This window comes from Zalophus californianus, chromosome 1, assembly GCF_009762305.2.
Source record: "Zalophus californianus isolate mZalCal1 chromosome 1, mZalCal1.pri.v2, whole genome shotgun sequence".
NCBI classification, from domain to species: Eukaryota; Metazoa; Chordata; class Mammalia; order Carnivora; family Otariidae; genus Zalophus; species Zalophus californianus.
In genome coordinates this window covers 135,529,015-135,547,755 of record NC_045595.1, presented here as the reverse complement: position 1 = coordinate 135,547,755, position 18,741 = coordinate 135,529,015, and the positions used below count along the sequence as shown (strand labels likewise).

The 18,741-nt window shown below is 37.3% G+C and overlaps 1 protein-coding gene across 7 annotated transcripts in view; it reads right to left on the bottom strand.

Moving 5' to 3' along the window:
- VPS8 (VPS8 subunit of CORVET complex) overlaps positions 1-18,741 on the bottom strand; it is a 254,754-nt gene that overhangs the window by 135,682 nt on the left and 100,331 nt on the right. For all 7 annotated transcript variants that reach the window (XM_027584601.2, XM_027584610.2, XM_027584603.2 and 4 more), the window contains 3 exons: positions 7,434-7,476; positions 5,937-6,009; positions 5,525-5,644 (listed from right to left, as the gene is read on the bottom strand). In XM_027584601.2, coding sequence (XP_027440402.1) covers positions 5,525-5,644; positions 5,937-6,009; positions 7,434-7,476 — 236 coding nt within the window. The remainder of the gene's footprint in view (positions 1-5,524; positions 5,645-5,936; positions 6,010-7,433; positions 7,477-18,741) is intronic.

The window sequence follows — 18,741 nt, the reverse complement described above, 5'->3', positions numbered from 1 at the left end:
AAGTAGGTTTAGAGGAAACATACCTCAACATAAAAAAGGCCATATATGAAAAACCCAGAGTTAACAGCATCCTAAATGGGAGAAAACTGGCAGCTTTTCCTCTAGGTCAGGAATGAGGATGTCCACTCTCACCTCTTTCACTCAGCATAGTACTGGAAGTCCTGGCTACAGCAATCAGATAACAAAAAGGAATAAAAGGCATCCAAATTGGTAAGGAAGAAGTAAAACTGTCACTATTTGCAGATGACATGATACTACATATAGAAAACCTTAAAGACTCAACCAAAAAACTGCTAGAACTGATAAACGAATTCAATAAAGTTGCAGGACAAAAATCAACATACAGAAATCTGCTGCATTTCTGTATACACCAATAATGAAGCAGCAGAAAGAAAAATTAAGGAATCAACCCCACCAAAAACAGTAAGATACCTAGGAATAAACCTAATGAAAGAGGTGAAAGACCTGTACTCTGAAAACTATAAAATACTGATGAAAGAAACTGAAGATGACACAAAGAAATGGAAAGTTATTCCATGCTCATGGACTAGAAAAACAAATACTGTTTAAAATGTCTACTACCCAAATCAATTGACAGATTTAATGCAATCCCTATCAAAATACCAACAGCATTTTTCACAGAGCTAGAGCAAACAATCCTAAAATTTGTATGGAACCACAAAAGATCCCAAATAGCCAATGCAATCTTGAAAAAGAAAAGCAAAGCTGGAGGCATCACAATTCCAGACTGCAAGTTATATTACAAAGCTGTAATCAAAACAGTATGGTACTGGCACAAAAACAGACATGTAGATCAATGCAACAGAATAGAAAACCCACAAATGAACCCACAATCTTCAACAAAGCAGGCAAGAATATCCAATGGGAACAAGACAGTGTCTTCAACAAATGGTGTTGGGAAAACTGAACTGCCACCTGCAAAAGAATGAAACTGGACCACTTTCTTACACCATACACAAAAATAAATTTAAAATGGATTAAGGACCTAAAGGTGAGACCTGAAACCGTAAAAATCCTAGAGAAAAGTGAAGGTAGTAACTTCTTTGACATCAGCCATAGCAACTTCTTTCTAGATATGTGTCCTGAGGTATGGGAAACAAAAGCAAAAATTAACTATTGGGACTACATTAAAACAAAAAGCTTCTGCACAGCAAAGGAAACAATCAAAACTAAAAGGCAACCTACGGAATGGGAGAAGATACTTGCAAATGATATATATGATAAAGGGTTAGTATCCAAAATACATAAAGAACTTTTAAAACTCAACACCCAAAAAACAAATAATCCAATTAAAAAATGGGAGTATGAATAGACATTTTTCCAAAGAAGATATACAGATGGCCAACAGACACATGAAAAGATGCTCAACCTCACTTTTTATCAGGGAAATGCAAATCAAAAACTACAATGAGATATCACCTCATACCTGTCAGAATGGCTACAATCAACAACACAGAAACAACAGGTGTTGGCAAGGATGTGGAGAAAGGGGAACCCTTTTGCACTGTTGGTGGGAACGCAAGTTGCTACAGCCACTTTGGAAAACAGTGTGGAGGTTCCTCAAAAAGTTAAAATTAGAACTATCCCACCACCCAGCAATTGCACTACTGAGTATTTATTTACCCAAAGAATACAAAAACACTAAATCAAAGGGATACATGCATTCCGATGTTTATAGCAGCGTTATCTACAACAGCCAAATTATGGATACAGCTCAAGTGTCCATCGACTGATGAATGGAGGAAGAAGATATGGTATATATACACAATGGGATATTATTCAGCCATAAAAAAGAATGAAGTCTTGCCATTTGCAATGGCATAGATGGAGCTAGAGAGTATAATGTTAAGTGAACTAAGTCAGAGAAGACAAATACCATATGATTTCACTCATATGTGGAATTTAAGAAACAAAACAAACAAGCAAAGGGAATAAAAGAGAGAGAGGCAAACCAAGAAGCCATCTCTTAACTCTACAGAACTGATGGTTACCAGAGGGGAGGTGGGCAGGGGATGGGTGAAATAGGCGGTGGGGATTAAGGAGCGCACGTGTTGTGATGAGCACCGGGTGCTTTATGGAAGTGTTGGGTCACTATATATTGTACACCTGAAAGTAACATACACTGTATGTTAACTAACTGGAATTTAAATAAAAACTTAAAAGAAAAAAAAAAAGGAACAATCTATTGATATAAGCAACAGCACTAATAAATCTCAAAAGCATTATTTTAAGTGAAAGAAGCCCCCCAAAACTACAAAGTATATGATTTTATTTATATGACCTTCTGGAAAAGGCAAAATTTCAGTGTTAGAAAGCAAATTGGTAATTGCCAGGGGCTGGGGTTTGGGACTAACTACAAAACTGCAAAAGTGACCTTTTTGGTGTCATGGCAATATTCTGTATCTAGGTTGTAGGAGAGGTCACAACATTGTATACATTTGTCAAACTCTTCTCTTGAAATGGATGAACTACATTTTGCTTAAATTGTACCTCAAGGAAGCTAAATTTAAAAACTTTACTTGAAAAAAATATTCCTAAATGAAAAAAAGGTGGTAAAATGTGATTTAAAAAATCTGTCATGTAAATTATTTTATGTCTCCCTGAAGATGTTTTTTATTAAGATATATTAATTGAATTAGGAAGGTTATATGATCAATCAATCATGGCAAAATAGGTGGTGAATCTAGGATTTCAGATCCTAGGTCTTATCAATTTCACCAGCTCTGGTACTTGGGCTTGCGGCCAACATTTGATACAAGCATGGAAGAAAACCTCCACATGTCTTTCAGGCATTTCAAATTCATTAAGTCCAACAGAGAATTAATATCTATATCTCCCCCTACCCCTCACCACAACCCTGTCCTACCCCCTCATCTCCTTAGAAACCGGTTTCTCCTCTCATTCTCTACTGAATAAACAAACCACTATACATCCAGTTAACCAAGTCAGAAATCTAGGAGTCTTTGATGCTTCCCATTTTTTTTTTTAAGATTTTATTTATTTATTTGAGAGAGAGAGAGAGTGAGAGAGTGAGTACAATCAGGGGGAGCGGCAGGCAGAGCAGGCAGAGGGAGAAGCAGGCTTCCCACGGAGCAGGGGGCCTGATGCGGGCCTCGATCCCAGGACCCCGGGATCATGACCTGAGCCGAAGGCAGACACTTAATGACTGAGCCACCCAGGCGCCCCGATGCTTCCCATTTGTCTTATCCTTCACATCCAACTGTGCAATAAGCCCTAAGTTTTAGGCCAATCTGCTTCATAAAATATCTTTCAAATCTTTTCATGTCTTATTATCCCTGGTGTCACTGCCCTAATTCAAGTCACCGTTAATCTTCTACCTAGATTATTTTTTTAAGATTTTATTTATTTATTTGAGAGAGAGAGAGACAGAGAAGGAGCAGGGGGAGGGGCAGATGGAGAGGGAGAAGCAGACTCCCCACCGAGCAAGGAGCCTGACACGGGGCTCAATCCAGGGACTCGGGATCATAACCTGAGCCAAAGGCAGACGTTTAACCGACTGAGCCACCCAGGCGCCCCTAGCTTCTCCCTAGATTAGTACAAAAATTTGCTAACAGATCTTCTCGCCTCCAAAGTTGTCTTATTTCAACCCATTTTCATACAGTAGTCAGAGGGAATTTTTCTAAACTACAAATCATGATATTCCTTTACCTAAAAGGTTTTAGTGCCTACCTGCTGCTCTACTGTAAAGTCCAAACTTCTCACCAGGGGTTACAACGCTCAGTCTCTATCTACCTCTTCGGATTTGTTTCTTACTATAGGCTTCCTTACACTTCGAGATGTGGCCATACTGATTTTTTTTTTTCCCCAATTCCTTGAGCATACCTTGCTCTGTCTTGTTTCCAGGCTTTTTTACACATTTTGTTCTTCTACCTAGAATATTCTTCCCTAATCTTAACCTAACCTCTATTCATCCTTTGAGACTCACATGGGCATCATTCCATACAAGAAACCTTCTTTAACCTTCCATTAGATTCCTCTCGTAGGTGTGTGTGGCATCCTGCACTTCTCCAATGGCATGTTCTATGCTGCGCTGTAACTATTGACCCCAAAGTCTACATCTTCTTCCTCCACCAGTGCAGGCTTTATAGCTTGTAAGCCAACAGTGCACCCCCAGGCAGTACAGACCATGTGATATGGCACTCAACTATTTGTTAAGCAAATGAGATTGCACTGCAGCCTTATTATCAATCCTCATATCATAATTCAGAAGTCAGCACAATTCCAAGTGGTCTTCAGTGCTACCAGAGCCCTTAAAAAAACGAAAATGAGTTTAGAATTCTTTGTTGCTCTCTACCACTCTTTCTGTACCCCTTGCCTCACCACTTTCTCTTTCTCATTTCCTACATGCCAGATAGCAAGTACCCTTAGGTTCTCTAAGGTTTCTTAAACCAACTAGATCGGACTTCCACTTCTAAGTTTCTTTTCCCTTCTTCCTGTGCAATTAAAATTACCACTTCTGAAGTCAGATATTCAAATAAACCAATTAAAACTATACTATAACTGGGAATCTTATCCTTCTCATGGGCATTGTTTTTTAATTTTAGTTACTATATGCTCATCAGAGAAATCTGCCCCATCTCACAGTTAATAACTAATAGTACGTAGGTGTATTTCCTTCTGGTCTTTTTTCTCTAAACACTGTGCATATGTAACATTTGTGTGTGTCTTATACATTTGTGAGGCTGCTGCTTCACTAAACACTGTAATATAAACCCTGTCCATGTTATCAAAAGCTTTTTAAAAAACACTATAATACTATTTAATTAGAAAGATATGTTATATAATTATTCCCTTGGGGGCATTTTCACAGAGAACCTGGCTCACCCAAATCCATCTTTAATTAAATAGGTATAAGGTGGTGGGCGCCTGGGTGGCTCAGTTGGTTAAGCGACTGCCTTTGGCTCAGGTCATGATCCTGGAGTCCTGGGATCGAGTCCCATATTGGGCTCCCTGCTCAGCAGGGAGTCTGCTTCTCCCTCTAACCCTCTTCCCTCTCGTGCTCTCTCTCTCTCATTCTCTCTCAAATAAATAAATAAAATCTTTATAAAAAAATAGGTATAAGGTGGTTTTTTCAGCAGGAAGCTTCCATGTTCCACTGAAACTCCAGTGACTTCCACTATCATCACCACTACATGTCCTTCAGAGCTTTCTTCCATATTCAGTATGTGAACTAATATAATTTATGAAACCAAAAAATGTACCACACATCTACACTGCTTTAACTTTTTGATAAGGATGTGTTAGAAAGAGACAGAGAGACACAGGGGCAGTGGGGGAAGAAGAAGGGAGAGAGGGATGAGGGAGGGAAGGAAGGGAGATAAAGAATTAGGATATAGGGGTGGCACAACAAAATCAAACATTTGGAAATGTTTACTGCTCACTGCTAGGGCACAAAAATTATACCTGCATACACATCCTTCTATTAAAAAAATTTACCACCCTGGTTCCTCTAAAAATACCTTAAAATCTTATTATCTCTTACCAGTGCCAATACATTTAGAAATTCTCTTGTGTCAAAATGTAGCAGAGTCCGAACATACGGGTAGATTTCTTCCTCCAGGGAAGCTTCTGCTGAATGCAGGCGAATCAGAAATTCAAAAACCTGCAAGTTGAAAGAAAAGCTGATTATTTTCTCTCTTTGCAAAGTATATTGCTGAAGCAACGATTCCCAGGTGGACAAAATAAAGGCAGGTCGAATTTAGCTTAAATTGCCACCATGTTATAACTTTTCTAACCTGTCTCAGCTCCAATTCCTGGCTGCAGTGATGGTGGGGAGGCTTTCTCCTACCACTGCAGATAGCTCCTGACTCATGTGTAACCCTCAATTACAGTTCATCTTTCTTGCATTGAACAAGAAGTGCAGATCATAAAAATGCCGTGGAAGGAGCACCAACCTGGTTTTTAACCAAGGGAACAAGATCTTCAGGGATGTCACCAAGGGGATAGGCTCTGCCTGCAAGACAACAGCTAGAAGAAAGAGAAAGAGAAAGAGTTGGTGACTTGTAACGGGCTGAGTACACACTCTTTCTCAAACCCAAGATATTCATTTGATTTTTAAGCAGGCTCAGCTTTTGTCAGGTCAAGGTCACACCTGATCAAGATGCGAGGCAGTTCAGAAACTGTGGCCAACAGGGATGGTGGTGAAATAACACACCCTGTGACAGAGTAAGCACTTTCATTTCTTCTTATTCTTCCTGAGGAAAACCCAGGCCACATTAAGCGGACAAGAAGGAATGAGAACAGACTATCGGCAAGTCTCACACTCAGCACCAGAAAAAAACCTAATGGCACCATTATGCTATGATTTACCAGTGAAAAGCCTAATGTTCTCAGAGACTTTAAACCAGTGGCTCTAAGAACAGTGATTAAAGACGGAATGAGCTAGGTTAACAAATGTCTGGAAAATGTCCACAATAGGACAAGTCTTCAGGGAGAGGAGAACCTGACGAGAAATTAACTGTACAGTTTTACCTCTAAATCAGATCCTCCTTATAGCTAATGCTTTATGGATTATGCCTTGTGGGCTGAACTATAAAGATGTCTTCTGATTATGTCCTCATTTTGGGGGGGAGGCACTGATTTTAAACTTTTTTGACCTTGTCATCCCTTCTGAATGCTGGATTATAGACAGCATATTCTGAGAAGTTTAAAGGGCAGATTCGGTACTAGGTGGATGCTACAATGTTCTTCTAAAAAAATCAACATAACTAGTGTGAAACACGTCCCAAAGTTAACACTGACACTAGATAGGGGCTAAAATAATGCTCTGGCAGGTTCTGTCTGTCACCTTCCTGCCTGCTAGCCTGGCAGCCAGTTATCTATCTAAGTTCTATCAGGACACAATTCTGAGCCTACATAGTCTGTTGGGAAGAACCCTGTTCGAGGAGTAAGGAGATAAACATTTCACAGCTTAACCTCTGTCACTAACTTTTTCATGATCTAAACACATCTCTTGGCCTTTTATATAAAATAGAGACAACACATATTCCACAGAGTTGCCAGTAGTAAAAGTAAAATACTCTACCACCAGGCTTTCTCAACCTCAGCATTATTCATATTTTGACAGAGATAATTCTTTGTTGTGTGGACTACCCTGTTCACTGCAGGATGCTCAACAACATCTCTGCCACCACCCACTAGATGACAGCAGCGTCTCTCCCCCAGCCCCAACTGTGACAAACAAAAATGACTCTAGACATTGCCAAACATGGGGGGGGTGGTCACCAACGGGGGACAAAAATCACCTATGGTTGAGAACCATACTGTACATGCAAACACTGAAACGTGAAAAGCACTATACACATAGGAGATGACCGTACCTCTAAGAATACAGGGGGACATTACGGAAGGAGCATACACACACATAAATTTTTTTTTTAAAAATCTCTTACCTAATATATACAAGAAGTTTGTTGCCCATAACAACTTGCTCATCTAAAATAGAAAAAGTATCTTCAGCAATTCTCTCTCAAACCTTTTAGAAATACAATCTTTATGTGGAAACAAAAAATGAAACTTGGCAATTAAGGTAAGTATCTTCCTAAGTAATACACAATTTGGGATAAGACCACTTTAATTCTTGTTTTTAGAATTTCCATTAGATTCTTTTCACAGATACAAAATCAATGAGTCAAACAAGGGTACAGGAGAAGGCATACATCTGAGGGTAGAGACCCATGCACTGTTGGCTTAACCAATAGCTTGGGACCAGGGGAAGGTGTAGAACAGGCAATGAGTTGATGAGTTAAAGATCATGACCAATTAAGTAATATTAAGGCATAACTATAATGTCTTCTCATTTGTAACATGGACTCTTACTACCTATTGTGCTCTAGGGCTGAGAAGGCCACTGTTCACAAATGTTTAAAATAAGAGACATAGATTAGTTTTAGGCCAAGGGGTCAAGGGCAACAGAGAACAGAGTAGAAGACTCAAGAGTGGATAAAGTGATTAGTAATTCTTAGCGTGTGCAGATTATAAGAATTTGTGATTGGTAATGATGATAAGCTGAAGTTTTTATTTTTGATATACAAATAGCGTGCATAATGCAAGCAAGTGTACATTTCTTAATAGGTCATCCTTTCTAAATACTCCAAATCTATGTTGTTCGAAGTGCAAATAAACTTGAATTGCTCGAAATTATGAGTAATTACATACTGCTTTAATTCCAAACTTTTTAAAAATTAATAAACTTCATTTTTTAGGGAAGTTTCACTAGGTTCAAAGCAAAATTGAGAGGAAGGTATAGAGATTTCCCATACATCCCCTACCTCCACACCACACAATCTCCTCCACTATCAACATCTGCTCTAGAGTGGTACATTTCTTATCATCAGTGAATCACAGTGACACATCATCACATGACGTCCACAGTTCACATTAGGGTTTACTCTTAATGCTGTGCATTCAATGGGTTTTGGCAAATGCATGCTGAGGTACAAACACCATTACAGTACTGTACAGAATAGTTTCACTTCTCTAAAGTCCTCTGTGCTCAGCCTACTCATCCCTATCAACCCCTAGCAAATACTGATTCTTGTATTGTCTCCATAGTTTTGCCTCTTCCACAATGTCATATAATTGGAATCATATAATATGTAGCCTTTTCAGATGGGCTTCTTTCATTAGTGATATGCATTTAAGTTTCCCCCATGTCTTTTCATGGCTTGATACTTCATTTTTTTTTAGCGCTGAATAATATTCCACTGTACGGATGTACAGTTTACCCATTCACCTACTAAAGTACATCTTGATTGCTTCCAAATTTGGGCAATTATAAAGAGAGATGCTATAAACATCTGTGTGCAGGGTTTTGTGTAGACATAAGTTTTCAACTCCTTTAGGTAAATATGAAAGAGCATAATTACTGGATCATAGAGTATAAGTAGGTTTAGTTTTGTTAGAAACTGCCAAACCATCTTCCACAGTGGCTGTACCATTATGCATTCTCACCAGCAATAAATGAGAGTTCCTGTTGCTCCACATCAGTCAGAATTTGGTGTTGTCAGTGTTACAGATTTTGGCCATTCCAATAGGCGTGTAGTGGTATCTCATTGCTTTAATTTTTAATGTCCTAATGATGGTGAATAGCTCTTCATATGCTTACTTGACCTCTGTGTATCTTCTTTGGTGAGATGGCTATTCAGATCTTTTGCTCATTTTTAAATCCAGTTGCTCATTTTCTTATTGCTAAGTTTCAAGAGTTCTTTGTATACTTTGGGTAACAGTCTTTTTTTTTTTTTAAGATTTTTATTTATTTATTTGACAGAGAGAGACACAGCGAGAGAGGGAACACAAGCGGGGGGAGTTGGAGAGGGAGAAGCAGGCTTCCCGTGGAGCAGGGAGCCCGATGCAGAGCTCGATCCCAAGACCCTGGGGTCATGACCTGAGCCGAAGGCAGACGCTTAACGACTGAGCCACCCAGGCGCCCCAGGTAACAGTCTTCTACAAATATTTTCTCCCAATCTGTGGATTATTTTCTTTCTCTTGATATTGTCATTTGTAGAGCACAAGTTTTTAATTTTAACAAAGTCCAGCTTATTATTTCTTTGATGGATGGTATCTTCTTTTCACTGAATGGTGCTGTATCTAAAAATTCATCACCATAACCACAGCCAATTATCTCCTATGCTATATTTTAGATGTTCTCCTAGCTTTGCATTCTACAATTAGGCCTAAAATCCATTTTGGACTCATTTTTGTAAAGGGTGTAAATTCTGTGTTTCAATTTTTTTTTTTTAATGTGGATGTCCAATTGTCCCAGCACTATTTGTTGGAAAGACTATCTTTGTCCAATGTATTGTCTTTGCTTCTTTGTCAAAGTTCAGACTATATTTATGAGTCTATTTTGGGGTTCCTATTCTATTGTTCTACTCACCTGTTTTTCTTTTTTTTTCTTTTCTTTTTTTTTTTTTTTTGCTGATACCACACTGTCTCAATTATTGTAGTTATACTAAGTCTCGGGTAGTGTCAGTTTGCCAGCTTTGTTCTTCTCTCTCAATATTGACTTAGCTCTTCTGGGTCTTTTGTCTCTCCATATAAATTTTAGAATCAGTTTATCAATATCCAAAAAAATAACTTACCTGGGATTTTGATTGGGATTACATCTGAATCTGTACATAAAGTTGAGAAAAAAAAGTCATCTTGACGATACTGAGTCTTCCACTCCATGAACACAGAATATCCATCTATTTAGTTCTTTGATATCTTTCATCAGTTTTGTAGTCTTCATATAGATTTTATACATATTTTGTTATATTTATACCTATGTAATTCATTTTTAGGGTGCTAATATAAATGGTAATGTTTATAATTTCAAATTCCACTTGTTTATTCCAAGTATGTAGTAAAGTAACTGCCTTTTGTATATTAACTTTACATCCTGCAACCTTGCTACAATTGCTTATTAGTTCCATGAGTTTTTTGTCAAGTCTTTCACATTTTCTATATAAATGATGTCACCTATGAACAGTTTTATTTTTTCCTTTTCTTGTCTTTTTGCATTAGGTCTTTTTGCATTCTAGTATGATGTTAAGAGCAGCAGTGAGAAGGGGACATCCTTGCCTTGACCCTGATTTTGCAGTAAAGCTTCAAATTTCTCACTATTAAGTATGATGTTAGCTGTAGTGTTTTTTTTATAGATGTTCTTTATCAAGTTGAAGTTTTCCTCTATTCCTCAATTACGGAGAGTTTTTTTTTTTTCATGAATGGATGTTGGATTTTGTCAAATGCTTTTTCTGCATCTGTTGATATGATCATGAAATTTTTCTTCCCTTCCTTACTGATGGAATGGAATAATTAATTTTCAAACGCTGAAGCAGCCGTGTATACCTGGGATAAGTCTTATTTGGTTGTAGTGAATAATTCTTTTTATACATTCTTGAATTCAATTTGCTAATATTTTATTGAGTATTTCTACATCTATGCTCATGAGAGATACTTGTCTGAAGTTTTCTTTTCCTATAACATCTTTGTCTGATTTTGCTATTAGGGCACTAGGTTAATGCTGGCCTCAAAGAATGAGTCAGACGTATTCCCTTAGCTCTGTCTTTTAGAAGAGATTGTAGAGAATTGGTATAACTTCTTCCTTACATGTTTGGTAGAATTTACCAGTGAAACCTATCTGGGCCTGGCACTTTTGTCCAAGAAGGTTATTAATTATTGACTCAATTTCCATAATAGATGTAGGCTTATACAGATTGTCAATTTCTTCTTGTATCCTTCAAAGAATTAGTCTATTTCATGAGGGTTATCAAATTTGTGGACATGTAAGTGTTCATAATATTCCTTTCTTATCCTTATAATATCCATGGGATCTGTACTGATGTCTTCACTTTCATTTCTAATACTAGTAATTTGTGTCTTTTCTCTTTGTTGGTATGGCTAGAGGCTAATCAATCTTATTGACCTTTTCAAAGAAATAGCTTTTCAAAAAAGTCAACAATTTTCTTTACTGACTTCCTGTTTTTAATTTCATGGATTTCTGCTCCAATGTTTATTATTTCTTTTCTTTCCTCGCTTTGGACTTAATTTGCTCTTTTTCTAAATTCCTAGAAGCCTTAGAGTATTGATTTTAAATCTTTCTTTTTTTTCTAATATATGCATTCAATGTTATAAATTTCCCTCAGAGCACTGCTTTTGCTGCATCTCACATATTACAAGTATTTTCATTTAATTAAAAATATTAAATTTCTTGAGATTTCTCCTTTGTCTCCTGTTAGTTAGAAGTGTATTGCTTAATCTCTATGTATATTTTGAATTTTCCAGCTTTCTTTCCCTTGTTGCCTAGGTTAATTCTACTGTGCTCTAAGAGCAGGCATTGTATGATTTCTATTCTTTTAAATTTCTTAAAGTGTATTTTATGGCTGTGAATGTGGTCTCTCTTATTAGTAAATGTTTCACGTGATCTTGAAAAGAATGTGTAATCTGTTATGGTTGGATGAAAGAGCCTACAGATGTTAATAATATCCAGTTGAATGAAGGTGCTGCTGAGTTCACCTATGTCCTTACTAATTTTCTGCCTGCTGGATCTGTACATTTCTGATATGGGGTGTTAAAATCTCCAACTGTAATAGTGGATTTATCTATTTCTCCTCACTATTCTATCAGTTTTTGCCTAATGTATTTTGGCACTGTTGTTAGGTGCATGCACATTAAGAATTGTTATGTCTTCTTAAAGTATTAATCCCTTAATCATTATATAATGCCCCTCATTATCCCTGATAAGTTTATTTGTTCTGAAGTTGGCTCTGTTTGAAATTAATATAGTTACTCCTGCTTTCCTTTAATTAGTGTTATTGTGGATATCTTTCTCTGTTTCTTTAATGTGTCCTTATATTTATATTTAAAATGGGTTTCTTATACACAACTTTTAGTTGAGTCTTGTTTTTATGACCCATTCTAATATTCTCTTTTAATTGGTATATTTAGACTACAGACATTTTAAATGATTACTGATATATGTGGGTATCTACCATATTGTTACTGTTTTCTATCTCTTGTCCATATTCTTTATTCATATTTTTGTCTTCAATACTTTTTCTGCCTTTTGCAGTTTTAATTGAACATTTTATATAATTCTATTTTTCCCTTTTCCTAGTATATCAATTATGCATCCTTTTTTTAGTTGTTGCTCTCCAGTCTGCAACATAAATTTACTACCCATCCAGATCTACTTCCAAATAACACTATACTGCTTCACAGGTGGTATAACTATCTTACGCCAACAAAATACTCTTAATTCCTCCCTCCTGTACCTTGTGTCCTTGCAGTCCTTCATTTCATTTATACATAAACATACACACATAAGTCTATGTACACACATAATCAAATCCACTGTTGCTATTATAATCTTGAACTATTATCTGATAGATCAAAAAAAAAAAAAGAAAAGAAAAACAGAGGTTTTTTTTTTTGAGCCAAACTGTTTGAATCTTGTTGCTTGGTAGTGTGGTCTGTATTTGCTGTTGAGAAGGAAGCAGGAGAGTGTGTTCATGACCTCAGCTGGCTTAAGGGCAGAGCACGACCCTCCAATTATACTCCAGGATTGCAGCTCACGCCTCAATGCTGCAGCATCCCTTGGCTTCATGCCCAGGGGATGCCATTTGCAGAGGCTCATGACAGAGCAGCTTGTGAAAGTTGGGGCGCATCCCAAGAAAACCAGAGGGCATGTTTCTGGAAACTGCTGTTGGAGCTAAGCTCTTGGTTTCTCTGTGGGGGTGTGTTCTGGGGGCATACTCACTCCTCTAGATATTGGCTGACATGCCATTACCTTTGAAAAGACTGAGCACCCCTGAGGAAGCCCCCTTTTTCCAGTAAAAAGTTTAGGGTCCTCTGTAGTGGCTGGTTGGAGGGGGACCAGGTTGGGCTTTCTCTAGTCCTCATAGTTTCCCTGCTTGTCAATCAAATTTCCTCCTGATGAAGATCATTTCCCCCACAAAGCCCAGGTCTCTGCAGACCGACTTAGCAAGGGGCACTAAAAGCCATCCATGTCTGTACGCCCACCCAAGTCCAGTGTTTTTTGCAAAGAGATAAAACTCCACCCCCGTACCCCCCATGTCGAGAGAACATTAGGGCAGGGGAAGAACCAAGTCCATTCCCTGTCCTTGTCTCCTCTGTGAACTGAATTTCAGAAATTTTTTCTATATGCAACACAAAACTTCCAGATCCATAAAACACCCCAAGGATGAGGGGATAAAGTCAGTTGTTTCGTTTTGTGTTTGTTTTTTCTGGAAACTGCACTTCAAATTTTGCTATGCCATAGAAGCCCAGAAGGACATGTGTTCTCATTTGCCTGCCTGATTCCATGGTGGTGTCACTTTTATGTTATTTTCTTGGTGTTGGAACTGCTCTCCTTTATAGTACTGTTCAAGTTAAACTAACGTAAACTCTCTGGCTGGGAGCAGCACCTATGCTGCTGCTGCATAAGACTCTATTTGGATGCCAATCCACAGGCCTGATGAAATCACCTGCTGTGTATCAATAATCATTAGTGACAATGATGGCATTCTGAAAAGCTGCAATACGTATATAGTACATTTTACAATTCTTTGGGAAAAAAATAAGAAAAATAAACATTTTTGTTTTACCTTCATTTATTAATTCTCTGATGCTCTTTCTTGGATCTGAGTTTCTTACCTGTATTATTTTCTTTCTCTCTAAGGAACTTCTTTTAACATTTCTTATAAGACAGGTCTATCGGCAACAAATTCCCTCCACTTGGTTTGTCTGAGAAAGTCTATTTCCCTTTCACTGTTGAAGGATAATTTTACAGGGTCCAAAATTCTATATTGATGGGTTTTTTTTCTCTCAACACTTTAAATATTTGTTCCCAACACTTTAAATATTTACTCCATTCTCTTCTTTTTTGCATGGTTTCTAAGAAGTCAAATGTAATTCTCATTTCTGCTCCTTTACAAGTAAGGTTCTTTTTTCCTCTGGCCTCTTTCAGAATCTTTTTCTTTTCTGCAGTATAAATATGATATACATAGGTGTGGTGTGGGGTTTTTTGTTTGTTTGTTTGTTTTGCTGATGTTCAGCCTGCTTACTGTTCTCCTAGCTTCTTGGGTCTGTGGTTTGGTGTCTGACATTAATTCAGGGAAACCCTCAGTTATTATTACTTCAAATACTGCTTCTGTTCCTTTCTTCCTTTTCCCTCTGATAGTCCCATTATGTGTATGTTACACCTTTTGTAGTTCTCCCACAGTTCCCACAGAACACTTGGATGTTCTGTTCTGTTTTCAGTCTTTTTCTCTTGGCTTTTCAGTTTTTGAACTTTCTGTTGTTATGTCCTCAAGCTCAGAGGTTCTTTCCTCAGCTATGTCCAGTCTATTAATGAACCCGTCAAAGGTATTCTTTATTTCTGTGAGCTTTATGACATTTTCATGTTACCTAGTCCTATCCCCCTTTCCCCAGTTTTACCATAGCTCTGAAAACCAACAGCCTTGCACAAACCAGTAACCTAGTGGCCACCTGAAGGAAAAAAATGGGTTTGGAACTCCCCCAAAGCCTCAACCTCAGAGAACTATAAATATTTGACCTATTTGGCAGCTCACTTAGAAGCTCCATTCTCAAGGCTTGTCTTTTTTTTGTCCTGACTCAGAGCTTACTCAATGCAAACAGCACTATCCACATCCCCCTGCCCCCACCCAGGACATCTGTCAAAAACAGTCCAACTTAACTTTACAGGTGCCAGAGGTGGTACTACCAGAATGAACCAATAAACTCAACAAAAAACTTAAAAGGAAAAACTGGAGAATGGGAGTCTGCAGGGGGCTTTAAAAAGTTCCAACATATTTCCAGAACTCTAGAAGGACATATAGGGTTGTACACATATCCAGGAAAGACCTGGTACAGTCCTAATCTACTCAGGGCAGACTTTGAGGCTCTGCACATGCAGGAAGTAAAAGGTTAAGGCAGAATTATAAGCTGTCTGCTGAAGCATTGAAAGTTCCAAAATAAAATGAAGCAAACTGATAACACAATTCAACAGTAATACTTGGAGACTTCACAAATCCACTTTTAATAATGGATAGAACAATTAGCAGAAGATGAACAGTAAATATAAATCTTAAACAAAACTATAAGCCAACTAGACCTAACAGACATCTACAGAACATTCCACTCAACAACAAAACATATTCAACACATTATTTTCAAGTGCATATGGAACATTCTCCACAAAAGACCCTATGTTAGGCTATAATATAAGTCTTGGGGCTCCTAGGTGGCTTCGTTAAGCGTCTCTTGATTTCAGCTCAGATCATGATCTCAGGGTTGTGAAATCAAGCCCCACGTCCAGCTCTGTTCTCAGCATGGAGTCTGCTTGAGATTCTCTCTCTCCCTCTGCCCCTCCCCTGGCTCTCTCTGTCTCTCTCAAAATAAAAAATAAATAAGTCTCAGTAAATTTAAAAAGATAGAAATCATACAAAGTATGTTCTCTGGCCACAGTGTAATAAAATCAGAAATCAGTATCAGGAGGAAAAGTGAGAAAATAACAGATACATTGAAATTAAATAGCATACTTCTAAAAAACCAGTATCAGAAGGAAAATTAGCAATTACTTTGAGATGAATTAAAATAAAGACACAAAATACCAAAATTTATGGGATGCGGCTAATGCATTACTTAGAAGAATATTTGTAGGTATAAACACCTATTTTTAAAAAGAAAAAAGATTTCAAATCAATAACCTAAAATTCCACTTCAAAAAGCTAAAAAAAAAAAGGGGGCGTGAATCAAACCCAATTAGTAAGATGAAGGATGTAAATATTAAAGATTAAAACTGAAATAAATGAAAGATGAAAGGAAAATAAGGAATATCAATGAAATCAAAATTGGTTCTCTGAAAAGACCAACAAAATTGACAAATCTTTAGCTAGACAGACCAAGAAACAAGACTCAAATTACTCAAATCAGAAATAAAAGATATCACTACTGACCTTATAAAAATAAGAGGAATACAAGAGAATACCATAAGCACTATATGCCAACAAATTAGATAACACAGATGAAATGGACAAATTCCTAGAAATACCAAAACTGACTCAAAATGAAACAGATAATCTGAACAGACTATAACAAGCAAAGAGACTGAACTTAAAAACTTCCAACTAAGAATATCTCAGGTTCACATGGCTTCACTAATTCCACCAAATTCCAAACATGTTTTTTAAGATTTATTATTTTAGAGAGAGAGAGAGCGAGAGAGAGTGTGCACATGTGAGTGTGGGGGAGAGGGGCAGAGGGAGAGAGAAACCCAAGCTGACTCCACACTGAGCAAGGAGCCCAATCCAGGGCTCAATCCCACGACCCAGAGATCATGACCAGAACTGAAACCAAGAGTCAGACGCTTAACCAACTGTGCCACCAAGGTGCCCCTTTTTAAAAGATTTATTTTATTTTTGGAGAGAGAGGCAGAGAGAGAGAGAGAGGGACAGAGAAAGGGAGAGGGAGGGAGGGCAAAAGAGAGAGAGAACATGAGTGGGAGGAGGGGCTGAGAGGAGAGAGAGAGAGACTCTCCAGCAGACCCCATTGAGCATGGAGCCCAACCCAGGCCTCAATTCCATAACCCTGAGATCATGACCTGAGCCAAAACCAAGAGTCAGACACTCAACTGAATAAGCCACCCAGGCACCCCTGAATTTTACCAAACATTTAAAAAAGCATACCAATCCTTCATAAACTCTTCCAAAGATCAGAAGACAGAGCACTTCCTGACTCATCCCATAATGCAAGTATACCAAGGATCAAGTATACTCGATACGAGGACCAGAAAAAGACATGCAAAGAATATAAAACTAAAGAATATAAAACCTTTATAGACATAAAAGTCCTCAAAAAAAACAGAAAACACTAGCAAACTGAATCCAACAGCATCTATAAAAGATGTATACACCATGACCAAGGGGTATTTATCCCAACAATATAAGACTTAACATATAAAAATCAATGAAATCTTACAGACCATATAAAATAAAGGACAACCCCACAAGATTATCTTAATAGATGCAGAAAAAAGCATTTGATAAAATCCAATTCTTTCATATTAAAAGCACTCAACAAACCAGGAAAAGAAGGAAATTTCTTCAAACTGATAAGGCCATCTATGAAAAACCCACAGTTTACATCATATTTAATAATGAAAGACTGAATGCTTTCCCCCTTAGATCAGGAAAAAGATAAAGACGTCTATTCTTGCCAAGACGTCTATTCTTGCCACTTCATTCAAGAGTGTATTAGAGGTTCTAACCAGGCCAATTAGAGGGGAAAAAAAAGAAACAGAGCATTCAGATTAGAAAGGAAGAAGTAAAATTATCTGTATTTACAGATAACATGATCTTACATATGCAGAAAATTCTACAGAATCCATTTAAAAAATTAGAATGAATTCAGCAAGAAGGCAAGATATGAGATCAATATACAAAAATCAATTTCATTTCTATAAACTCACAAAGAATATTCCAAAAATGAAATTAAAATACCAATTCCATTTATAATAGCATCAAAATAAGTAAAATAGGAATAGATTCAACAAAAGAAGTATATGACTTACACACTGACAAACTGCAAAACATCGTTGAGAGAAATTAAACAAGACCTAAATAAATGGGAAGATATCCTATGTTCATGGACTGGAAGACTTAATGATGTTAAGACAGCAATAATCCCCAAACTGATCTACAGATTCAAAGCATCCTTATCAAAATCCCAGCCGCCTTTTTGCAGAAATTGGGAAACCAAACTGACTTTAAAAGACCAAAATAAATGGAGAAACAGATCACAATCATAGAATACTCAACAGTGTTAGGATGGCAATCTCTCCCAAATTAACCTATAGGGTCAAGGGCAATCTCAAATAAATTTCTAATATGTTTTTTAAAAGGAAGCAATGAGTTGATTTCAATAGTTATATGTAAAGACAAAGGACCTAGACTAGTCACAACAATTTTGAGAAAGAAAAAGTTGGAAGATTTAAGTACCTTATCTCAAGACTCACTATAAAGCTATAACAGTCAAGACAGTATAATCCTGGCCTAAGCACAGACACATAGATCAAGGGAACATAAAGAGCACAGAAAGAGACCCATACTTATATGCTCAATTGATTTTTGACAAAAATACATTTCTGCCAATTTTCTTTAACAAAAAATGTGTCAATGGAAACAAGGTATCTTTTCAAAAAGTGGTAAAGAAACTGAT